We start from the raw sequence: 20,210 nt of genomic DNA, 5'->3' as shown, positions 1-20,210 counted from the left end.
TATGTATATTCACACTCATGGAATGCGCTGGACAGTGTAACTCAAATGGTTGAAATGTCTCACAGGAGTGACTGTTAGAGAGCTCACATGCCCCTCCACCCCACCGTCCATTCCCAAGTGTTCCAAGGGCAAGGCTATTAAAGGGAGCATGGTGCCCTCTGCAACCTTAATTCCTTCCACGGTTTTCTCAGTCAGCATTTCATTAGGACTCTGAAGAGGACAGGAAGGTTGGCAAGGAGTGTGAATATGCAGAGTCCATCTCAAACAACTCTGGTCAGAGGTAAGTAAACTCTGTTTTTCTTCCTTCAAATGTCCTCTGCATATTCCCACTCATGGGCACTCAATACCCTATTCAGTGTTCAGAGAACACCAAACGAGTCTTCTAACCTTGCTTTCTCAGGTGGAGAGTTATAAGAAGCGTAAGAGTTTTTTTCCCCCACTTCCCTTATAGGCAATGTATCTTGCAGATCTGGTAAATGATCTGACTGTGAACTTGTGTGATGCACTTCATCTAAAACCATGACAGAAGGAGCTGAAAGTACTGGTGACAAGGTTATCACCAGTTGCGGAACCAAAGGCTATCACCAGTTGCAGAACCAAAGTCTCTATGAAGTTCACTAAGAACAAAACTTTCCTTAAATCACAAACTTAGCCAAGACTAACACCAACTATAAAGCAGGAAACCACACTAAGCTAAAGCACTATAATAATCTAAGTGAAGGATCTAGATTAATGGAGGTTTACATCTATCTGATCCTGCAGTTGGAAGGAACTGAGTCTGCAGAGGGTGCCATGCCCCCTTTTAAAGCCTTGCTCTCAGACCATTAGAGAACGCAGACAAGTAGGAGGCGGCATGCATGCTTTAACAGATATAGGAAGTTGCAATAAGAAGTTGCCACCATCTGGGCTACAGCAGCCATAACATCCCAGGAGTACAAATATGCTGAGGAGATAGATAGAGACATTTAAAAAGCTAATGCGACTGTCCTTTTAATTGTCAGAAATGTCACATCTTGAAATGGTTGTTTTCCATTGATAGATAAATGCAGAGGGGCATTTTAAGAGATATACTATGACATTCTTATGGACAGGGCCCTACCAAATTCACAGACATGAAAAAAAGCATCGTGGACCGTGAATTCTGGTCTTATGTGTGCTTTTACCCTATACTATATAGATTTCACAGGGGAGTTCACGTTTCTCAAATTGGGGGTCCTGACTCAAAAGGTTGTGCAGCGGGGATCGCAAGGTTATTTTACAAGGGAAGGGTGGCGCGGTTTTGCCACCTTTACTTCTGTGCTGCTGTCAGAGCTGGGTGGCTGGAGAGCGGCAGCTGGTGGCCAGGCGCCCAGTTCTGAAGGTGGTGCCCCGCCAGCAGCAGCAGCACAGAAGTAAGGATGGTAATACCATACCAAGCCACCCTTACTTCTGCGCTGCTGCCTTCAGAGCTGGGTGGCCCGAGAGTAGCAGCTGCTGACTGAGGGCCCAGCTCTGTAGGCCGTAGCAGCTGTGCAGCTCTGAAGGCAGCACCACCACCAGCAGCAATGCAGAAATAAGGGTAGCAGTACCACAACTCTCCCTACAATAACCTTGCAACCCCCTCACCACACACAACTACTTTTTGGGTCAGGACCCTAAAATTACAACACTGTGAAATTTCAGATTTGAATAACTGAAATAATTAAATGTATGATTTTTAAAAACCTCTGACCATGAAACTGAAAATAAAAGGACCATGAATTTGGTCGGACCCTACTTATGGAGAAGTTTCATTTTCAATAATTATACCAAAGAGATTATGTACCAATTAATTAGACTGCTCAACTGTGATATGAGTTATAAGTAGAACATTACCAACCATTACCCTACTCAAAAGCACAAGTCTTGCTCTTACAGATAGAAAAAGTCTCATCTGAAATACACATGTTGTGTGATGTCATTCAGAACACAGCTATTTGAAGACAACAGTATTAATACAAGTGTCATGACCAACTAATAAGTCAGTCAGGAACACAAAACATTTTCAAAAGTTTGAAATGGAGACTGACAATCATTGCAGGAGTCCTGGTCTCTCTTGCAGACACATCATGATGGCTCAGTTCAATGACTCACTTGCATGTCCATTAAAATTACTCCCCATGCCTTTCTGGTACAAACCTCTTAGGCACTATGGTGATACACACAAACCAACCAAACCAAAAAATAATAATAAACCACTCATTTCTATTTTGCAGTATGAGTTTTCATTCTCTCTCCCCCTTTTGATTTATGAAATGGCAGACAGATGCAAAGGAACCTATTTCATACTTAGAGAGACAAGGTGGGGGAGGTAATATCTTTTATTGGACCAACTTCTGTTGGTGAGAGAGACAGAGAGAGAGAGAGACAGACAAGCTTTTGAGTTTACACAGACTCTTCTTGGATGCCATACCAGTCACTTCTGTGCTGGGGTCTAATCAAGGACACGAATGTTGCACTGGTCAACAATATGGTCTCATACAGTCCCTACTCAATACTTCAGCTACAACATATTAGGAGTGTAAAAAGCAGACACAGATTAACCCACCATTTTAATTATTTTGGAAAAATCACAACGAGCAGGACTTTCATGCATTTTAAATTAATAAATACTAATGGCAAGATTAATAACTTTTTTGAAATCTTACCTGTGTCAGCAACTTGAATCTCTTCATAGGAGTCTATAAAGGATTTCCTAGCAGGTTCCTTGAAATAAAAATACACATGAACAAAGTCACAGGAACTAGTAGCAGTTTAGCTCTAATAATCTGGACTACTCGAATTCCCTTCGCCATTAGTTCCACTGTCACTGCTGAAAGCCCAATTCTCTTGTGAAAATGACTATGTCAAAAAGGCATCTAAAACAAAACTGCTCCTAAAACCTATTCTTGACTCTCAGCTGAATACTCAATTTTTTACCACTTTTTCCTCCATTTATTCCCAGAGAACCAACATAAAAGTGAGAGGAAACTAGTGTGTACTCGGTTACACATTATAATATAACAGCTCAACAATGATATAGTGATGGGGCTCAGATAGATTGGTTTAACAGCTAAAAGAATTTTAATTATTATTAATGTATCTTTACTGTCGGTAATCTATGAGCCAAAAAGAATCCAGTTTGCACTTCAGAATCCATGTTGAGTTTGTAGACCTGGCAATTAGGGGAAAAAAGCATACTTATAAACTGAGTACATTTCATCTGGTGTCATGCAGAGCCACTAAATCTTCAACACCACAATGCTATTCTTGGAGTAGAATCAAGAGCAGAACCACCTAGTTTCAAAGTAGTACCACACTTGAGTTACTTAACTGCTATATGAAGGCTGCCTTGCAAAATGGTCATGGAACTTTACCAGCTGAGAAAAAAGTTTACTCTCTCATCCTCTATTATGAGATGGATACTGAAAAGAACAGAGATCTTATTTGCCTGTCAATTACAGTTGCTTGCCACAGGAGAACAGAAATTTGCAAGAGCGATTGACTTACTTTACTGTCGATACCATTACATTATAGAGAGAGTCAAATGAAGTTCTCTACTTCATCAAAAAAAGAGACTGGTTATTTGCAACTGGTTTTCTTAAAACTATATTAATATTCCCCAGAATATGGGGGTTTGATCCTGCACCCAAAGAAATAACTGGAGTCAACAGGGAAAAAAAAAAGTCACAATGTATGCAGATTAGGCTCTTAACAGTTTACTTAAAAGGTTTCAGTAGAGAAAATTTCAGAGTCAATATTTTTAGGAACTTTTTACATTCCAATGCAAAAGATACTCATACAGACAAATAGCTTTTTTTACATGTTTTCAATTGACATCTTACCAGAGTTCTTGAAGAACCTCGTTGCAAAACAAATCTAAACAGTATTTTTCTATCTAATCCAAAAATGCACTTTGGACTGAAGACAACAGCAAAATGCAGACAGACAAAAAACTTTCATGAACTTGAGACAGATAACTAGAAAAACAATGTCATTACTTAAAGGGGGCAACAAACCCAAGAAGCCTGCCATACTGAATTTCAGGTACTGTTTCACATTTGATCCTGAGAAGGAGCAAGTCCCAAAAGCAGCTAACCCTTAAAGAGCCTGTAGAGTTTACAATTGACACATTAAACATCAGTAAGGTTAAAAAAACCAAAACCAAACCTATCTTCAATTGAAAAACAAAACAAAACCCCATCTGGTAGGTGTTAAAGCCCACAAGAAATAGCTCTTTCACTTCAGATTAATTTAAAACAGAGGCTGGGATTCAGCGAATGTTCATATATTCACAGCACAGGAGGGAGGAGATAATCACACGAGGGGCAAAGAGTTATAGAAGACATAATACAAAAGACTATTTCTATATGGCCTTCATATAAACAACATGCATTCCTTGATAAAAAGTGAAATAAAAAATACAACTATGTGTGCAATACAAGAGGAAAGAATATTGTAGTACACTTTAAAAACAGTAAGAACATGCTTAAAAACCTCCCCCGCAACTTTAGAACAATGGTGACTAATACCAGGGTCCAAATATAATTTTCCAATATTGTTGAGAGCTATAACCAGAGAAAAAAAAACAATAATTGCTCTATGGACCATACTGCTCACTGGCTTTCCAGCTTCACCCAACCCATAAAAGCCTCTAGACCCAGATGACTTAAGCTTAGCAGGATTCATTTTAAATCAGCAGTCATTAGTGTAAACTGATGCCACCTGACACACAGAAATGGATGAACAACATATCCATCCATTGCAGTTAGCAAATGAAGTCTCCCCCACACCTTATGTGCACAGGGTCCAGTATCCCAGCCTTGCAGGAAGGTCTCTGTTACAGTCCCACTCACTCATTCACCAGTTGGGAGTGTGGGGGCCATTCCTGGGGAGAAGCTGTTCAGCAGCAGGTTGGCCTCCTTTCAGCCAGGAGCTAGCTCTCCTTCTTGTGGTCTTGGGGATCTCTGTGCAATCCCCACCAAGACCACAGCCTTCCCTGCAACTTGTGCCTGTAGTGTCATTGGCCCTGCAGCTGTGCAGGGAGCCTCCTGCAATCTTTCTGTTAAGCTGTGAAAATGTACTAAAAAACTTGAGGTCCAATTACATCAGGGTTAGACAACTAAGCAGTACAGTTTAGTTGAACTTCTGTATGATCTGGGGTGCACCAAATCCAAGGGCATATTAGATCCAGGTTTGACATGGTCTGAACTCTGTTGCACCAAGTAATACAATTAGAAACCATTGTGCCTCAGTGCACATAAAATGAGGCCTCAAACTCATCTTGTAGATGGGGGATACAGCTGATAAGGTTATGGTGAGGTACAAAACCCATAACAACTGCAGGCCACCTCCAGTTGCTCCATTGCTTTAAAGATAGAAAATGTAAATTAGATGATCTCAGTAACTATGAGAATAAATTTTGTTTCAAACCATGCACATACTAACAGTAAGAGCTCTTCTAAAAGGATGCAACTGGCCATAAAGGAGGCATGTGCATTCAACAGCTGGGGAACTATATGGGCAATTCTTGAAGGAGATGCACTGCTGCAATACCGTAGTAAACAAGGAAGAAAAATTCCTCATTTTTTCAAAAAGATTGTATCTGTATTAGACAGCATGGTAATTTAATTCAATAATTCACACACTTATTTTAAATTAGGCTATCATAAAAATCATACAGAATCCTGCATGAAGAAAAACATAGTAATTATATTTACAGAGTCATACATTCATATCTAACACATTCACATTTGCCAGAAAACCTTATGGTGTCCATACCTGATGTACTTTTAAATCTTCATCTTCAAAATCAGAGATCCATTGCTTTCGTGATTCTTAATTAGAAAGTTTGAAAAAAGAAATCTATGTTAGAATGCGACATATTGCAAACAAGTGCTACATTTGCATCCAAAAACTGATTTAACTAATTTCTCATTTAGACATAAATATTTATGATTAAAGTATTTTCTAAATAAGTAAACTCCGGAAAGGTTTAACAAATTCAGAACACAGACAAAGAAATGAAAGAAAGGAAGAAAGACACAGTCAGATTTTCACCCAACATAAATTGGCATAGTATCACAGAAGTCAATGAAGCTATGTTCATTAGATCAGCTACAGATCTCACCCAATGCTTTTAGACAGATACTCAAAAGCCTCTCTAGTAGACAACCACAAACTATTTGTAAAACACCGCTAATCTCTAGGGATCCAATATTACAATACTTAAGCAACTGTCTAACTTTCTTTATGTGGGTAAGTTCTACTAACCTCATTGGGACTACACGTAAGTCACGTTATACACACACACACACTTAAGTGTTTGCAGGATCAGAGCCTATTTCTCTACAGTACAGGTAATATTCACCTTTAAAATATACAAGTTGCCCAAAACCAATTATTAACATTCTCAAATGTTATGGGGGAGAGATTTTCAGGGGAACAAGTATAGTTGGGTGCCAAACTTCCTTTTGTACCTCTAGAAGTCATCCCTCTACTTCTGGACTTTTGCATATTCCCTTCTAGCTATGAAGCTTTTCCATAAGCATTGGTTCCTGGATATTTTTACTCAACTTTTTAAAGTTGTACACATGAAAAAAAAATCAGGCTGTAGATACTGGAAATTACATTCAAAGCACAAGACTTTCTCTTTTAAACAAAAAGATTTACAAGGTTTACACTACAGTCATTAATTTACTCTTTTAGGTAGATAAATATTTATACTACTTATAACTAATAATTACTGATTACGAGTTGCAAATACTATTAAAACCATTTATAATGTTCTAATGAGATACAGCACGCCTTCTTCTGTGTTCTTTGCGTGATTATTTACATAGTGCCTAAAAATGTGCTAGAAAACAAGGAAGGAGACGATTTAGAGCTAATTTTTTTTACCAATATATAAGGAAAAATAGAGTATCATAAATATACATTTGTCTAGTTTCAAGTACCCTTTTTATTTTGCCTGCTCCAGATACCGGCCTCAAACACAGCACTGCATTAAATGAACACTATTTACACAAAATAATTCTGCTGGTGTTCCCAGATCCAAGCCTTCCTGCACTACTTCACCAATACCATCTTGCAACTGTCAGATGTGCCATGACTGAACCAGGGAGCGACACCTCCATGTGCACACATCAGTTTGAGCTGCTATACCAGGGGTGGGCAAACTTTTTGGTCCGAGGGCCACATCGGGGTGTGAAACTGTATGGAGGACCAGGTAGGGAAGGCTGTGCCCCCCAAATAGCCTGGCCCCCACCCCCTATTCACCCTGTCCCACTTCCTGTCCCCTGACTGCCCCCTTCTGGGACCCCCCACCCCAAACCGCCCCCCGCCAGGATCCCAACCCCCTATCCAACCCCTCCTGCTCCCTGTACCCTCACTGCCCCGACCTATCCACACCCCCACCCCCCGACAGGCCCCCCGGGACTCCCACACCCTATCCAACCCCCCCGTTCCCTGACAACTCCAGAACATCTGCCTCTGGGACACCCCGCCCCTAACCACCCCCTGCTCCCTGTCTGCCCCCCGGGACCTGCTACCCAACCCACCCGCCGCCGCCATGCACTGCCACCACCGCCCCCTTACATGCCGCTCAGAGCGGCAGGAGCTTGCAGCCCCACTGCTGGCGAGGCTGTGGGGGAGGGAGAACAGCAGGGGAGGGACTGGGGCTAGCCTCCCTGGCCAGGAGCTCAGGGGCCAGGCAGGACGGTCCCGCGGGCCAGATGTGGCTCGTGGGCCGTAGTTTGCCCACCTCTGTGCTATACCTTTCCCGCTTGCTCCCTGAAGTGACACCAGAAAGTGGATATTCCTCTGCCTACATTTCCTGGTACTGTCTTTGAGAGTCACGAGAGAAGAGAAAGAGGGGAGGCAGTTTTCTGTGTATTTTGAAGGGATATCAGGGAGGTTTGGGTTTTTTCCACCTGCTACTTCAGGAGCTGCTTTATGTGCTTCATATCTTTCTGGTATATTTTGGGCAGCCCATCTTAGAACAGTTTCTTCCATTACAAATTGTGCTTCCCCTCCTTGGCTTAAGGGGGATCTTGTCTCCATCCCTATATTTTAAATTTTTTTTTTCCCCACAAGAAGCAAGACAAATGTAAAGACCATAACAGCATCTGTTGTTATAAAAAGAGTCTAAAACATGTTCCATGCTTTTTTCTCCTTTAAGAATCCAGTGAAAGAGTCTACTTTGTGCTTCAGTCCCCACCATCTTCTCCCTTAGCTTATTAGTACACCAGAAGCACTCAGCCTGACTGATTAAAAAAAACAATCAAATTTCCTTAAAACCGGTGATTATATCGGATGCCAACTTTATTTAATTTGTATTTACAGCTGCGAATACTCTTGAAGGGTAATTTGATTCTTGATGCTAAACTAGATACTGTCCTTAATAAAATGTCTCAGATGGAAAACTGATTTGAAGTAGTTGAGAAGAAACCTGAAAATATGAAGAAAAAGCCTTTGGCTCTGGAAACAGAACTAAATAGGTATCTTAAACAAGGATAACTCCTTGTTATATTGGAAAACAGGATCTAGTTTCTCAATAGTAGTACAGCTTCTAATATCCATACATGGGACATGCTTTTGATGTGCACCAGAGGCAGGGGAAAAAGAGTAATTAACTCAGTCTGATATTACATTATTAGCAAGAATTTGATTCTCCTCTCTAGAATGAAGGATACCTAATAAAAGTTCTGTACCTAAATCTTCCTAATCTGCTGGTACTAAAACTGTAGTGCTTATGTCTTCTCATGACAGAGCGCATGTGATGCAATTGGTCTGCAAAACATGGAAACATTATGTATAATAAAAATATATGTATAACCAAATAGTCTAAAGCTACCCATCCATGTCTGACGTGGAAAAAAAAAAGTTCCTGCTGAAGGCAAAATTTGTTGTTTTTGCTTTAACTCAGAGGTGGGCAAACTATGGCCCACGGGCCAGACCGTCCTGCCTGGCCCTTGAGCTCCTGGCCAGGGATGCTAGCCCCCAGCCTCTCCCCTGCTGTCCCCCCACTCCTGCACAGACTCAGCTCACCATGCCGCCAGTGCTCTGGGTGGCAGGGCTGCGAGCTCCTGCTGGGCAGTGCGACTGTGAGAGCCACTGGCATGCCCCGGTGCTCTAGACTGTGAGGTGGTGTGGTTGGCTCCAGCCGGGAGGCATGGCTGCCAGTCCTGGTGCTCTGAGTAGCATGGCAATGGGGCAGGGAGCAGGAGGGCTGGATAGGCGTGAGTGTCCCGGGGTGGCCTATCAGGGGGCTGGGGTGTGGACAGGGGTCAGGGCAGTCAGGGGACGGGGAGGGTTGAATAGGGCGTGGTGTCCGGGGACAAGGAGCAGGCAGGGTTGGATGGATCAGGGGTTCTGAGGGAGGCAGTCAGGGGGCGGGAAATGGGAGGGGGCAGATAGGCGGCCAGGGCCAGGCTGTTTGGGGAGGCACAGCCTTCCCTACCTGGCCCTCTATACAGTTTTGGAACCCCAATGGGCCCTCAGGCCTAAAAGTTTGCCCACCCCTGCTTAACTGCTTCAAGTCTGTTCCTAGATAAACTGACGTTAGTCAAAGATCAAAGTGTTATTTATTTTTATTATGATAGGGAAAAACCTTTTGGCTTCTTAAATTAGGCACATGGGGATCCTGCAAATATTTGTTCATTGTGCTCAATTTTACAGATACAAGTATTCGCACTGAAGTCAATGGGACAAATTTCATGCCTAGCAGTTTGCAGGATGAAGTCTTCGAGAAATGCATATGGAATTATAAGGGGAGGAGGACCAAACAAGACTATGATGGGATTACTCGCATGCATAAAGTTAAGCACCTGAGTTTATGCTATTTGCAGGATCAGGGCCTTAGCTTGTAACTCTTAGGATCACAGGGATCCATCTTGCTCACTTTGTGAACACGACGTACATCTACAGTGCATTGAAAATATCTTTTAGCAATATATTTTATTTTTAAAATGCTGATTCAGGGTTACATTACTCCCAACTTAACTGTGCTACTGAGAAGCAATAAGGGTAGTCATATCAACCAAATTTCTGTTTTTGTCCCTAGAGAGCAAAATCTATTAAACATCACAGAGGGATTTTTTGTTTGTCTGAAACTGGAACAAACATCCCCTTTATTTAGGTAAGGAAAAATTTGGCCTGTATGTTAAACACCACAGAAATATCATTCTGCCAGGAGTTTAACACATTTCTTCCTTGGTCCTCCTACCCGCACTGTACACTTTGTATTCTGTGTTAAAATTGAAATTAATATATTTGAAAATGTAAAAACATCCAAAAATATTTAAGTAAATGGCATTCTATTATTGTTTAACAGTGTGATTAATTACGATTATTTTTTTCCAACTACTGATGCTTGTCTTTGCAACCTGAATGTTCTTTGAACATAGGGGTGGTTTTGGTTTGGTTTTTCTTTGTTAATATATTGTTAGACTGGGTTAAAGGTGGACTCTTGGATAGGGAATGAATGTAGATAGCACAACAAAAGGATGTTAGGGTTAACTATCCTTTAGGGGGTTCAGCTGATGTAATTACATTCAAATGATGGGGGAAGAGAGTTAAAAAAGTGTATTGTTTATATGGGTCAGGTGTGAGCACAAGAGCAGTATTCATAAATCAAATGGTGTAATAGAAATTCTCCCCGAAAAAAGGTTTCTAGTATATGTTAACTGTAGGCTTTCTCCAAAGGCCACTGAAGTCATATGATCACACCTCTTAACTTTCTAATATTATAATAGTATGTGTATATGCTGACAGGGGTGGGGGGAGAATGGTAATTAAAACATATTCTTAGGTAGTGGAATGAAATTGAGACAGTGGAACAGCTTGCAATGGAGACTTCAAAAGACAGCGTTTGATGTCTCTGCACTGGGAATTCTTTGCATTAAGCTCCGGATTTGACCCTAGCCCTGCTATGTGCTAATGGCATTGAGATTAATGCCAAAGAAATGTATTTGTTCGGTTGGGGGGGGGAGGGAAGGGGGGCATTTGTTTTGTTTTTTAGTTCTAAAGGCTTGATTTGAACTACTTTTAAATCTCATCATCTTTATTGTATGCAAGGCCATGTAGAAGAAAAAACACTTCACACCTTCTGTTTCCCCCCCCCCCCCCTTTTTGAACTTAGTTATGCTAGTCTTAAGTCCTCCTAAGCAAGAAATACTTTACACTTGTTACCAAAAATGGATGGACAGCATGGATGTTTCTCTGCTTTTGTTCTGAGGCAAAAAAATAAATTTTCCAGTTTTTCTTTTTGTTTACGTATTTGTATTAGGCCTGTCAAGTGATTAAAAAAATTAATTGTGATTAATTGTACGATTAAAAAAAAGCAATTGCATGACTAATCGCACTGTTAAATAATAACAGAATACCATTTATTTAAAGATTTTTGGATGTTTTCTACATTTTCAAATATATTAATTTCAATTTCAACACAGAATACAACACATTTCCCCTCCCCCCCACCAAATTTGACCCCTTCTGCCTTATCCCCTCCAGACTGGCTATTCCAGCCCTGTCTCTTCCCCACCTGTGGCTCCTTGTTCCAGGCCCTTTCTCCTTGCCTATCCAGTCCAAGTCTCCACCCCTCAGAATTCACATCCTAGTCCCACTCTTCTTGCCCAATCACCGTCCTAGTCACCCTCCTCAGGCTCCTCATACAATCTAAATCTCTCTTCCCACCACACCCCTATGCTCTTCCCCCACTGTTTCTTAGTGACTCCTAGACCAACCTGTCCCAGTGTCCCCACTCCCCTTCAGCTTCTCATCCAATCTCAGTGACCCCATCCGCACCACCAACCAGTTCCCAGAAGCCCATCCCCCACCACCTCTCAGTCTAAATCTCCATGCCCAATCAGTCCCAGTCTCCATTACCCCTGCTATCCTCAATCCCAGCTTCTCTCCCTCACTCCTTCCAGTCCCAGTTTTACCAAACAATTTGTCCCAATTTACTCCTTACCTTCCCCCCTGTACAGCTTTTGTTCTCTCTGCATTCAAATCAGGCTGCTTCCTCCTCCACGCTGTCTGGGTGCTAACTGGGGGGACGGGTCCCTATGAGCACAGGAGAGACAAGCTTCCTGCTCTGATTTTCAGTGTCCAGCAGCACCTAGGCCCAGAGCAGCCATTAGAGGGAGTACCCTGCTTAGCCTGCATAGCCCTGGGCTGGAACGTGCTCAGTCACTCTGAAAGGATGACTAGGGCCCAACCAAAGTCATGGCCATGAAAAACACTTCACGGACTCTGAAATCGGGTCTCCCCCATGAAATCTGGTCTTTTGTGTGCTTTTACCCTATACCGTACAGATTCACAGGGAGACCAGCGTTTCTCTATTGGGGGTCCTGACCCAAAAATGAGTTGCGGGGTGGGGTAGGGGTGTCGCAGTATTGCCACCCTTACTTCTGCACTGTCTTCATTGCTGAGCGGCCAGAGAGCGGTGACTGGTGGCCAGGTGCCCAGCTCTGAAGGCAGCACCCTGCCAGCAGCAGCACAGAAGTTAGGGTGGCAAGACCATACCGTGCCTTCCTTACTTCTGAGCTGCTGCTGCTGGTGGCTCTGCCTTCAGCACTGGGCTCCCGGCCAGCAGCCACCGCTCTCCGTCCGCCCAGTTCTGACAGCAGTGCCACCGCCACAGCAGTGCAGAAGTAAGGGTAGCTGTATCACAACTCCCCCCGCCCCCCCCAACTCCTTTTTGGATCAGGATCCCTACAAATACAACACCGCGAAATTTCAGAATTAAATAGCTGAAATCATGAAATTTACGATTTTTAAAATCCTATGACCATGAAATTGACCAAAATGGACCATGAATTTGGTAGGGCCTTCAAGGATGACAAATGCACATTCCTGTCACCTACAGTAGTCTTGAGGAGATGGAGAATGTTTAGTCACTCTGTGAGGACTGGTACCTGCGCTAGGAGCTGAGAGAGGCTCAAACATGCTCAGTGAGGATGGAATCTTCTGGGATTTTAGCTGCTAATATCAAACTACTGAGCATGGGAGAGTTGCTATTTTCCAAAGGCTTATAACTTGACCAAATGTAGTTAGATTTTCACAAGGATGGCAAATCCACAACCCTAGCAAAAAACCCCATCCTCTCCAGCCCAATTTCAAGTCCCTGCTCCAAAGCCTGAAGGCGCTAGAGCTTTTCAAAGAACAGGTCACCAGAATATAATGGGGTAAAAAACCCTTATTTTAACCTAGACTGGTTCAGCCATTTTTGAGAATAATTCGGCTGAAATTTTCCAAAACTCAGCCTGAGGCAAACATCCAGCATGGAAAATTTCAGCTTGAAAGATTTGGTTGCTAGAAGTAACTGAAAACAGGGTCTTATAATAGGAAGTGTTGGGCAATCTTAATAAGCAATGATACCAACCACACCTACTGGGTAAGCACTCATCTCAAGCTTTTTTTAAATCCATATTTCAGAACCTTTTGGAGCATTCATCTGACCTCCCTTCACTAACAATTTGCACTTTGAAGAGTTCAGATTTAAAAACAGGACTTTTAAAAAATATCCCATAGTAAAAATGTATATGATAATTAGGGCTGTAGGTTAATCGCAGTTAACTCACACGATTAACTCAAAAAAATTAATCGCAGTTTTAATCGCATTGTTAAACAATAGAATACCAATTGAAATTTACTAAATATTCTGGATGTTTTACTACATTTTCATATATATTGTATTCTGTGTTGTAATTGAAATCGAAGTGTATATTATTTTTATTATAAATATTTGCACTGTGAAAATGATAAACAAAAGAAATAGTATTTTTCAATTCACCTCATAGAAGTACCATAGTGCAATCTCTGTGAAAGCACAACTTATAAATGTAGATTTTTTTGTTGTTCCATAACTGCACGCAAAAGCAAAACAATGCAAAACCTTAGAGCCTACAAGTCCCACCCAGTCTACTTCTTGTTCAACCAATCGCTAAGACAAAGAAGTCTGTTTACATTTACAGGAGATAATGGGGCCCTCTTCTTATTTACAAGGTCACCCAGAAAGTGAGAAAAGGCATTTGCATGGCACTTTTCTAGCTGGCATTGCAAGGTATTTACGTGCCAGATATGCTAAACATTCGTATACCCCTTCATGCTTCGGCCACCATTCCAGAGGACATACTTCCATGCTGATGATGCTCGTTAAAAAAAAATAACGCATTAATTTAATTTGTGACTGAACTCCTTGTGGGAGAATTGTATGTACCCTGCTCTGTTTTACCCATATTCTGCCATATATTTCATGTTATAGGAGTCTCGTATGATGACCCAGCACATGTTGATCATTTTAAGAACACTTTCTCTGCAGATATGACAAAACGCAAAGAAGGTACCAGTGCTGCAGCTACCCTTAGAAATCTCACACTCGACCCAAGGTTTAAGAATCTGAAGTGCTTTCCAAAATATGAGCAGGACGATGTGTGGAGCATGCTTTCAGAGAGCAACATTTCAATGTGGAAACTACAAAATCCGAACTATCGAAAAAGAAAATCAACCTTCCTCTGGTGGCATCTGACTCAGATAATGAAAATGAACATGCATCGGTCTGCACTGCTTTAGATTGTTATCAAGCAGAACCTGTCATCAGCATGGACGCATGACCCCTGGAATGGTGGTTGAAGCATGAAGGGACAGATGAATCTTTAGCATATCTGGCATGTAAATGTTGCCAGCTACAACAGAGCCATGAGAATGCCTGTTCTCACTTTTAGGTGACATTGTAAACAAGAAGTGGGCAGCATTATCTTCTGCAAATGTAAACAAACTCATTTGTCTGAGCGATTGGCTGAACAAGAAGTAGGAATGAGTGGACTTGCAGGCTCTAAAATTTTACACTGTTTTATTTTTGAATGCAGCTTTTTTATACATAATTCTATATTTGTAGATTCAACTTTCATGATTAAGAGATTGCACTACAGTACTTGTATTACGTGAATTGAAAAATACTATTTCTTATTTTTACAGTGTAAATACTTGTAATGAAAAATATACAGTGAGCACTGTACACTTTGTAGTGTTGTAATTGAAATCAGTGTATTTGAAAATGTAGCAAAAAAATCCAAAAATATTTAAATAAATGGTGTTCTATTATTAACAGTGCAATTAATTGAGATTAATTTTTTTAATCGCTTGACAGTCCTAATGATAATCTTAAAAAAAATAAATCACGCTTTTTATAAAGGCATACTAACATGTCCAGTAGTGCCACTGTAAAAATATTTTCTGGGGTTGAAGATATCTGAGGTCTTTAGTCTTATACTGCCTAGTATATTAAAAGCAAATGTATATTTCTAAAACAACACATACAGTGATATGGCATTTTTATTTTGCTTTTGAAGAGATTAAATATAGTACATGCTGAAATATGTAAAACTTTTCCTTTACCTGTGATTTTTTGACATTGTGTGGCCCTCTGCAATTAAAAACAAAAAAGAGAAGAGTCAGAACAATCTTAGAACAGTGTAAGTTATTTTGCAAGACACTTATTTACTTTGCTTATTTATTTATAAGGGCCCTGATTCTGTAAAGTACTATTCAACCTCAATTCCCAACAGCTTTTGGTTGCAGTCTAAGAGGTTATTGACCTACAAAGCACTGAATATCCCTAGGATCATCTTACCTGAAGCACCACCTTGCTTTCTCATACCATACTGCTACTGTTAAAATCAAAGACACACAAACTGCAGATACCTTGGTATATGAGAGAGCTAAGGAGAGAGCATTCTCCTTTGGGTCCCCTTGAGACTAAAAATTCACTCTTCTTTCCTTTAATCTGCCCAGTTCAAAAAAATCCAGATTTGTTGACCTTCAAGACACTCCACACAGCCCACCTTTTAGAACAGGCATTTGGGAGAAGACTGAAGGTTTGGTTTCTTACAAATGTTTGTAATATACATTTGCTGAGAAGGCCAATATTTGTTTTTTGGAGTGACGCAGGAAGAGAGGGAAAAAGGAAACACATAAAATATAATTTCCACAACAATAAGGGAGGAAGAGAGTTGAGCTTGGCATGCGCACACTTACGCTATGTCTACGTGAGACATCTTACAGCAGCAGAGCTATACTGATGTAGCTGCGCCGCTGTAAGACTTCGTGTAGCTGCTCTAGGCCGGTGGGAGAGAGTTCTCTCGTCGGCATAATTAAACCATGTCCAATGAGCGGCAGTAGCTATGTCAGCGGGAGAAGTTCTCCCACCAACATAGTGCTGTTCACGCTACCACTTATGCCAGCGAAACTTATGTCACTCCAGGTGTTTTTTCACACCCCTGAAGGACATAAGCTTTGCAGACGTAAGTGGTAGTATAGACATGGCCTTAGAGACAATTCAGATTGCTAAAACATTGTCATTACTTTAGTTCAATCTCTACAAAACAATGCATGTAAATAATAGTGGAGGTGGGACCATTGGAGGCCCCAGGGCAGAACTTAGCCAACTGCTGTCATTTTACCTCAAGTATATTTTAAAGTCAACCGTGATATGCTGAAGAGGTACAAGAGTATTGTTAAAAGACCTTCAAGCTGTATTCTCTCAGCAATATTTTTTTTGGCCGCTGAGCTTATTAGCGCTATGAAATGGAGAACTATTTCTCTTTGATTGTATCCCACAAATATTCTTTGGAACAGCAAGGTTAAATTAAGGAAATCATACCATGCAAGAGAGTTATTAAATACCTTATGTAGTTTTTTCTTCCATTCATTAATGTTTTTTTCTGACATATCACCCCATAGCTGTGGTCCTAGATATAACAAAACAGAAATTACAACAAACATTTTGCATGCATTATAGTATATGTTTATGTTGAATAACCTCTCTGTATTTAGGGAGTGTGTTAGGCAGTGAAAATGTCATCAAAACCAAACTACACCTGCAGGGCATTTACGTTGTGTGTTGGCCAGCAATTTATATGAAAATGACTTCTTTAATGCAGTTCTATGTTTGAGATGAAACTGAATAAAGTCCATAAATTCAAAGTTAGTTTCCTTAATGACATAACTCAGCTCCATTGCATGTTATGGCCCTGAACCTACCAAGACCTAAGCAAGCAGCTAACTTTGTATGTGAGTAGTCCCATTAAATGCACCAAGCCTATGTGGAGTGTACAGCAGTTCACATGTGTAAGTCTTTGCAGTAATGGGACCTATATGTAGTATTTCATATAAGGTGTAAACAGATGTTACAAAAAGCAGACACATTACACCAGACACAGCCATTGCAAATTCACACATTCCAAGCAGCAAAAATGCAAACACAAAAAAATCCGACTTTAATCCTTAACTCCTGAAAATATATTTAATTATATTAAGATTGTAAAAGCCTTTAAAAACACAGCCTAAATTCTGAACCTAGGACTACTTAATAGTTGGTATTTTTGTAGCATTTTACATATGCCTACAATAGTTAAGTTAACCCTGGTAAGGCACTTAGGTATCCATCCTCATTTGACAGGTAGGAAGCTATAGCAGAGCAGTTCTTGACTCCAAGTAACATATTCAAACCATTAAACCACATTGCCTATTACATTGCAGACCATACAACATTTTAGACAGATCTCAGCCTTTTGTGTTCGAATCTCCTCATATACATACAACCCTTCTGATGGATGACAACTTTTATGAAACTTTGGAAAAACATGACTTCCCCCAATCTCAGTACAGTAACAAAATTAACCATGTGCTCTCACAGTGAAGAAAAAGCCTTCTTCAGATAATAATCTATTCCATCCAATGAGATGCTGCAAAACATTCACATCACAACAGCTTTTACATAACAGCTTCTGAGTTCTCCCCTTCATTCTCTTTTCTCACTTACATTCTTTCCTTTAAACTCCTCTTCTACCCTAATGTTTGTTCCTTACAACTCACTATAGTAGAGCCCCAATACCTTTTTTTGTCTAAATAATGACTAAAATTGTAACTTGCTTTTACCCTTCACCCATTGCTACATATGGACATAGACCCAGAGCCTGTAAAAATTATCCATGCGTTGCATTTTACATATGGCTTTGCTGGGACTACTCCCATGGGTAAACTACAGCAGATACTGAAGTTTTTTTTAGGATCTGGGCCACAGAGTGAATTATTTTTGCCAGACATTATCCAGTCCTATTTGTGTAAATCTGTACACCGTAGTAGGTCTGAAAAAAAAAAAAATGAAAACACCGTTATTTTAAGGAATTCTTACCAATGGGTGTATCATAAGTCAATGATTCCATAGAGACAAGTATATCATCTTCAAAAGGATAATTGTACTATTAAAAAAAAAAAAACACCATCGTAACAGTTAGAAATGATTGGTTAAATTTTTAACAGCAGAGGTTTTCCATAAAGTTCAACGATTTTCATAAGCTTGGTTTAGACTGAAAAACACACACACACAGACTTTTACTTTCAAATATTTTAAAGTCTGCAATCTGACAATACCCTCTTTTACATGAGATGAAATACGTTTTTAAAGGATAGAAATACTGCTGTCCCAGAGCATAAACCGAACACTAACTGAAAGGTGTTTAGAGGTAAATGTCCACCATGGACAAGATATCCCGTAACTGTCCCTTACAGGGCTTCTTCCACTTTCCTCTGATGTAACTGGTTTTGGCCACTGATAGACTGGGAATCTGATCAGAGGGACGGCTGGTCTGATCCCGTAAGGCAATACAGTCTAGAGGGGACTGGCAAGATGAGAAAGAGGCATTTACCACCATCACTGTCTAAACGCGATCACCAAGAAAATCAAGGGTATTTAAAAAAAATACACCGCATACGTCTTTTTAAAGTTTATAGATAAATATGGAGACCAAACAAAAATACTTGGGGAACTTCCGTCTCCCGGGCGCTGGAGCCACCCCCTTCCCGGGCAGCAGCGTGGGCGCGGCAGTAACTGGCTTGTGACCGGCGACGTCGCTGCCGCACACAACGCCCCCGGGACGGAGCCACCATCTTCCCAACACTCCCAGCCCGGAGCAAAAGGCCCCCGATGTCCCCGGGCGGGGGCGCCGCTGGGGGCGCAGCAGCGCCTTTGCAAAGTGACCCCAGTCCCGGGCTACTGAAGTGACGGGCGACAGCTCACGGTGCGCACCGTCCGCGCGGGAAAGCGGCGCCTGAAAGGTCTGAGGCGAGTGAGCGCCCGGCCCGCCAAACGCCGCCAGCCCGGGCGGCTGGTTGCGGTTGCAGGGAGGGCAGCGGGGCCTCCGGACTGTGCCCGCGCGGGGAGCCGCGTCAGCGGCCGGGCCGCCCTGAGCAGCCACGGGCGGCGCGTCGGAGCCCTGCGACCCCCGCGCGAGCTGCGCGTAGCGCCGCCCCGGGGGCCTGGGCCGCGCGACTCCCGGCCGGGCCGTTACCGGAGCCGGGGGGCGGAGTCACCCCGGCATAACGACCGGGGGGGGGGGGTACGGTGACGAAGCCCCGCCCCCAGCCTCACCTTCTCGATGATCCGCTGCAGGGAGTCCACGAAGCGCGCGTTGCTGCGGCGCAGCCTCTCTTCCAGCTCCTCCATGACAAGACGCCCCCGCCCCGCTCCCCCGGTGTGTGTTCGTCGCCCCCTCTCGCCGATTCAAACTTCGCGCCGCCTTCCGCAGCCCCGGACAACCCGATTGGAGCTGGGCCGTGTCACTTTATTCGGAACAGCCAATCAGTGTTCCCAGTTCCTTTCGATTGGCTATCGTGTTCGGAATGCCTGCCCTTTTTCTTATTTTGTCCCGCCCATCTCCTTTTCAGAGTTTTCTAAGTGGACGCTGGGCTCGGAAAAGCTGAGGATTGGGAAAAAGGTCTCTATTCTACCTAGCAACACCGGCCCATCGTTAGCCCCTATTGGAGGCAGCATTCGGGTGGCCTCCTATTGGTCACTGCGACCCTGAATTATTATTATTATTATTTTTTTTAAACTCTAGGGCTTCCTGGACCCAGGAAGAGAAAATGCTGGAGAGAAGGGGAGGGGTAGTTCCTCTGCCTGCTCCAGGGAGGGTCTGCTCCAGCCTCTTCATGCCCAAAATCACTTTTTGAATTTAAGGGCAACCCAGGATATATCCCGCCCCTTCCCCAAAGAGTCAGAGGTGTGGGGGTTGAGCACCCACCGGCACCAGGAGAAGGTGGTGCCTATGGGTCCAAGCTCTGGGAGGAAGTTTTGGGGCAGGAGGGGGTCCGGGCTGGGGCAGAGTGTTGGGGTGCAGGAGGGGGTACAGGATGCTGGCTCTGGGAGTGGG

At 42.3% G+C, this 20,210-nt stretch overlaps 1 protein-coding gene across 8 annotated transcripts in view; it reads right to left on the bottom strand.

Moving 5' to 3' along the window:
- Positions 1-19,525, bottom strand: part of HJURP (Holliday junction recognition protein) — a 40,822-nt gene extending 21,297 nt beyond the window's left edge. For 3 of the 8 annotated variants that reach the window (XM_048870607.2, XM_048870617.2, XM_048870629.2), the window contains exons 1-6: positions 18,820-19,233; positions 18,194-18,260; positions 16,684-16,748; positions 15,397-15,424; positions 5,779-5,834; positions 2,667-2,724 (exon numbers count right to left, since the gene is read on the bottom strand). In XM_048870607.2, coding sequence (XP_048726564.2) covers positions 2,667-2,724; positions 5,779-5,834; positions 15,397-15,424; positions 16,684-16,748; positions 18,194-18,260; positions 18,820-18,948 — 403 coding nt within the window. In that variant the 5' untranslated portion in view covers positions 18,949-19,233. The other 5 variants (XM_048870639.2, XM_048870649.2, XM_048870657.2 and 2 more) reach the window with 5 other exon arrangements.
- Positions 19,526-20,210: the final 685 nt, after the last annotated feature.

The sequence above is a fragment of the Caretta caretta genome, chromosome 1 (genome assembly GCF_965140235.1).
Source record: "Caretta caretta isolate rCarCar2 chromosome 1, rCarCar1.hap1, whole genome shotgun sequence".
NCBI classification, from domain to species: domain Eukaryota; kingdom Metazoa; phylum Chordata; order Testudines; family Cheloniidae; genus Caretta; species Caretta caretta.
Note: the sequence above shows the minus strand (reverse complement) of the source record. Positions and strands in the feature narration are given on the sequence as shown.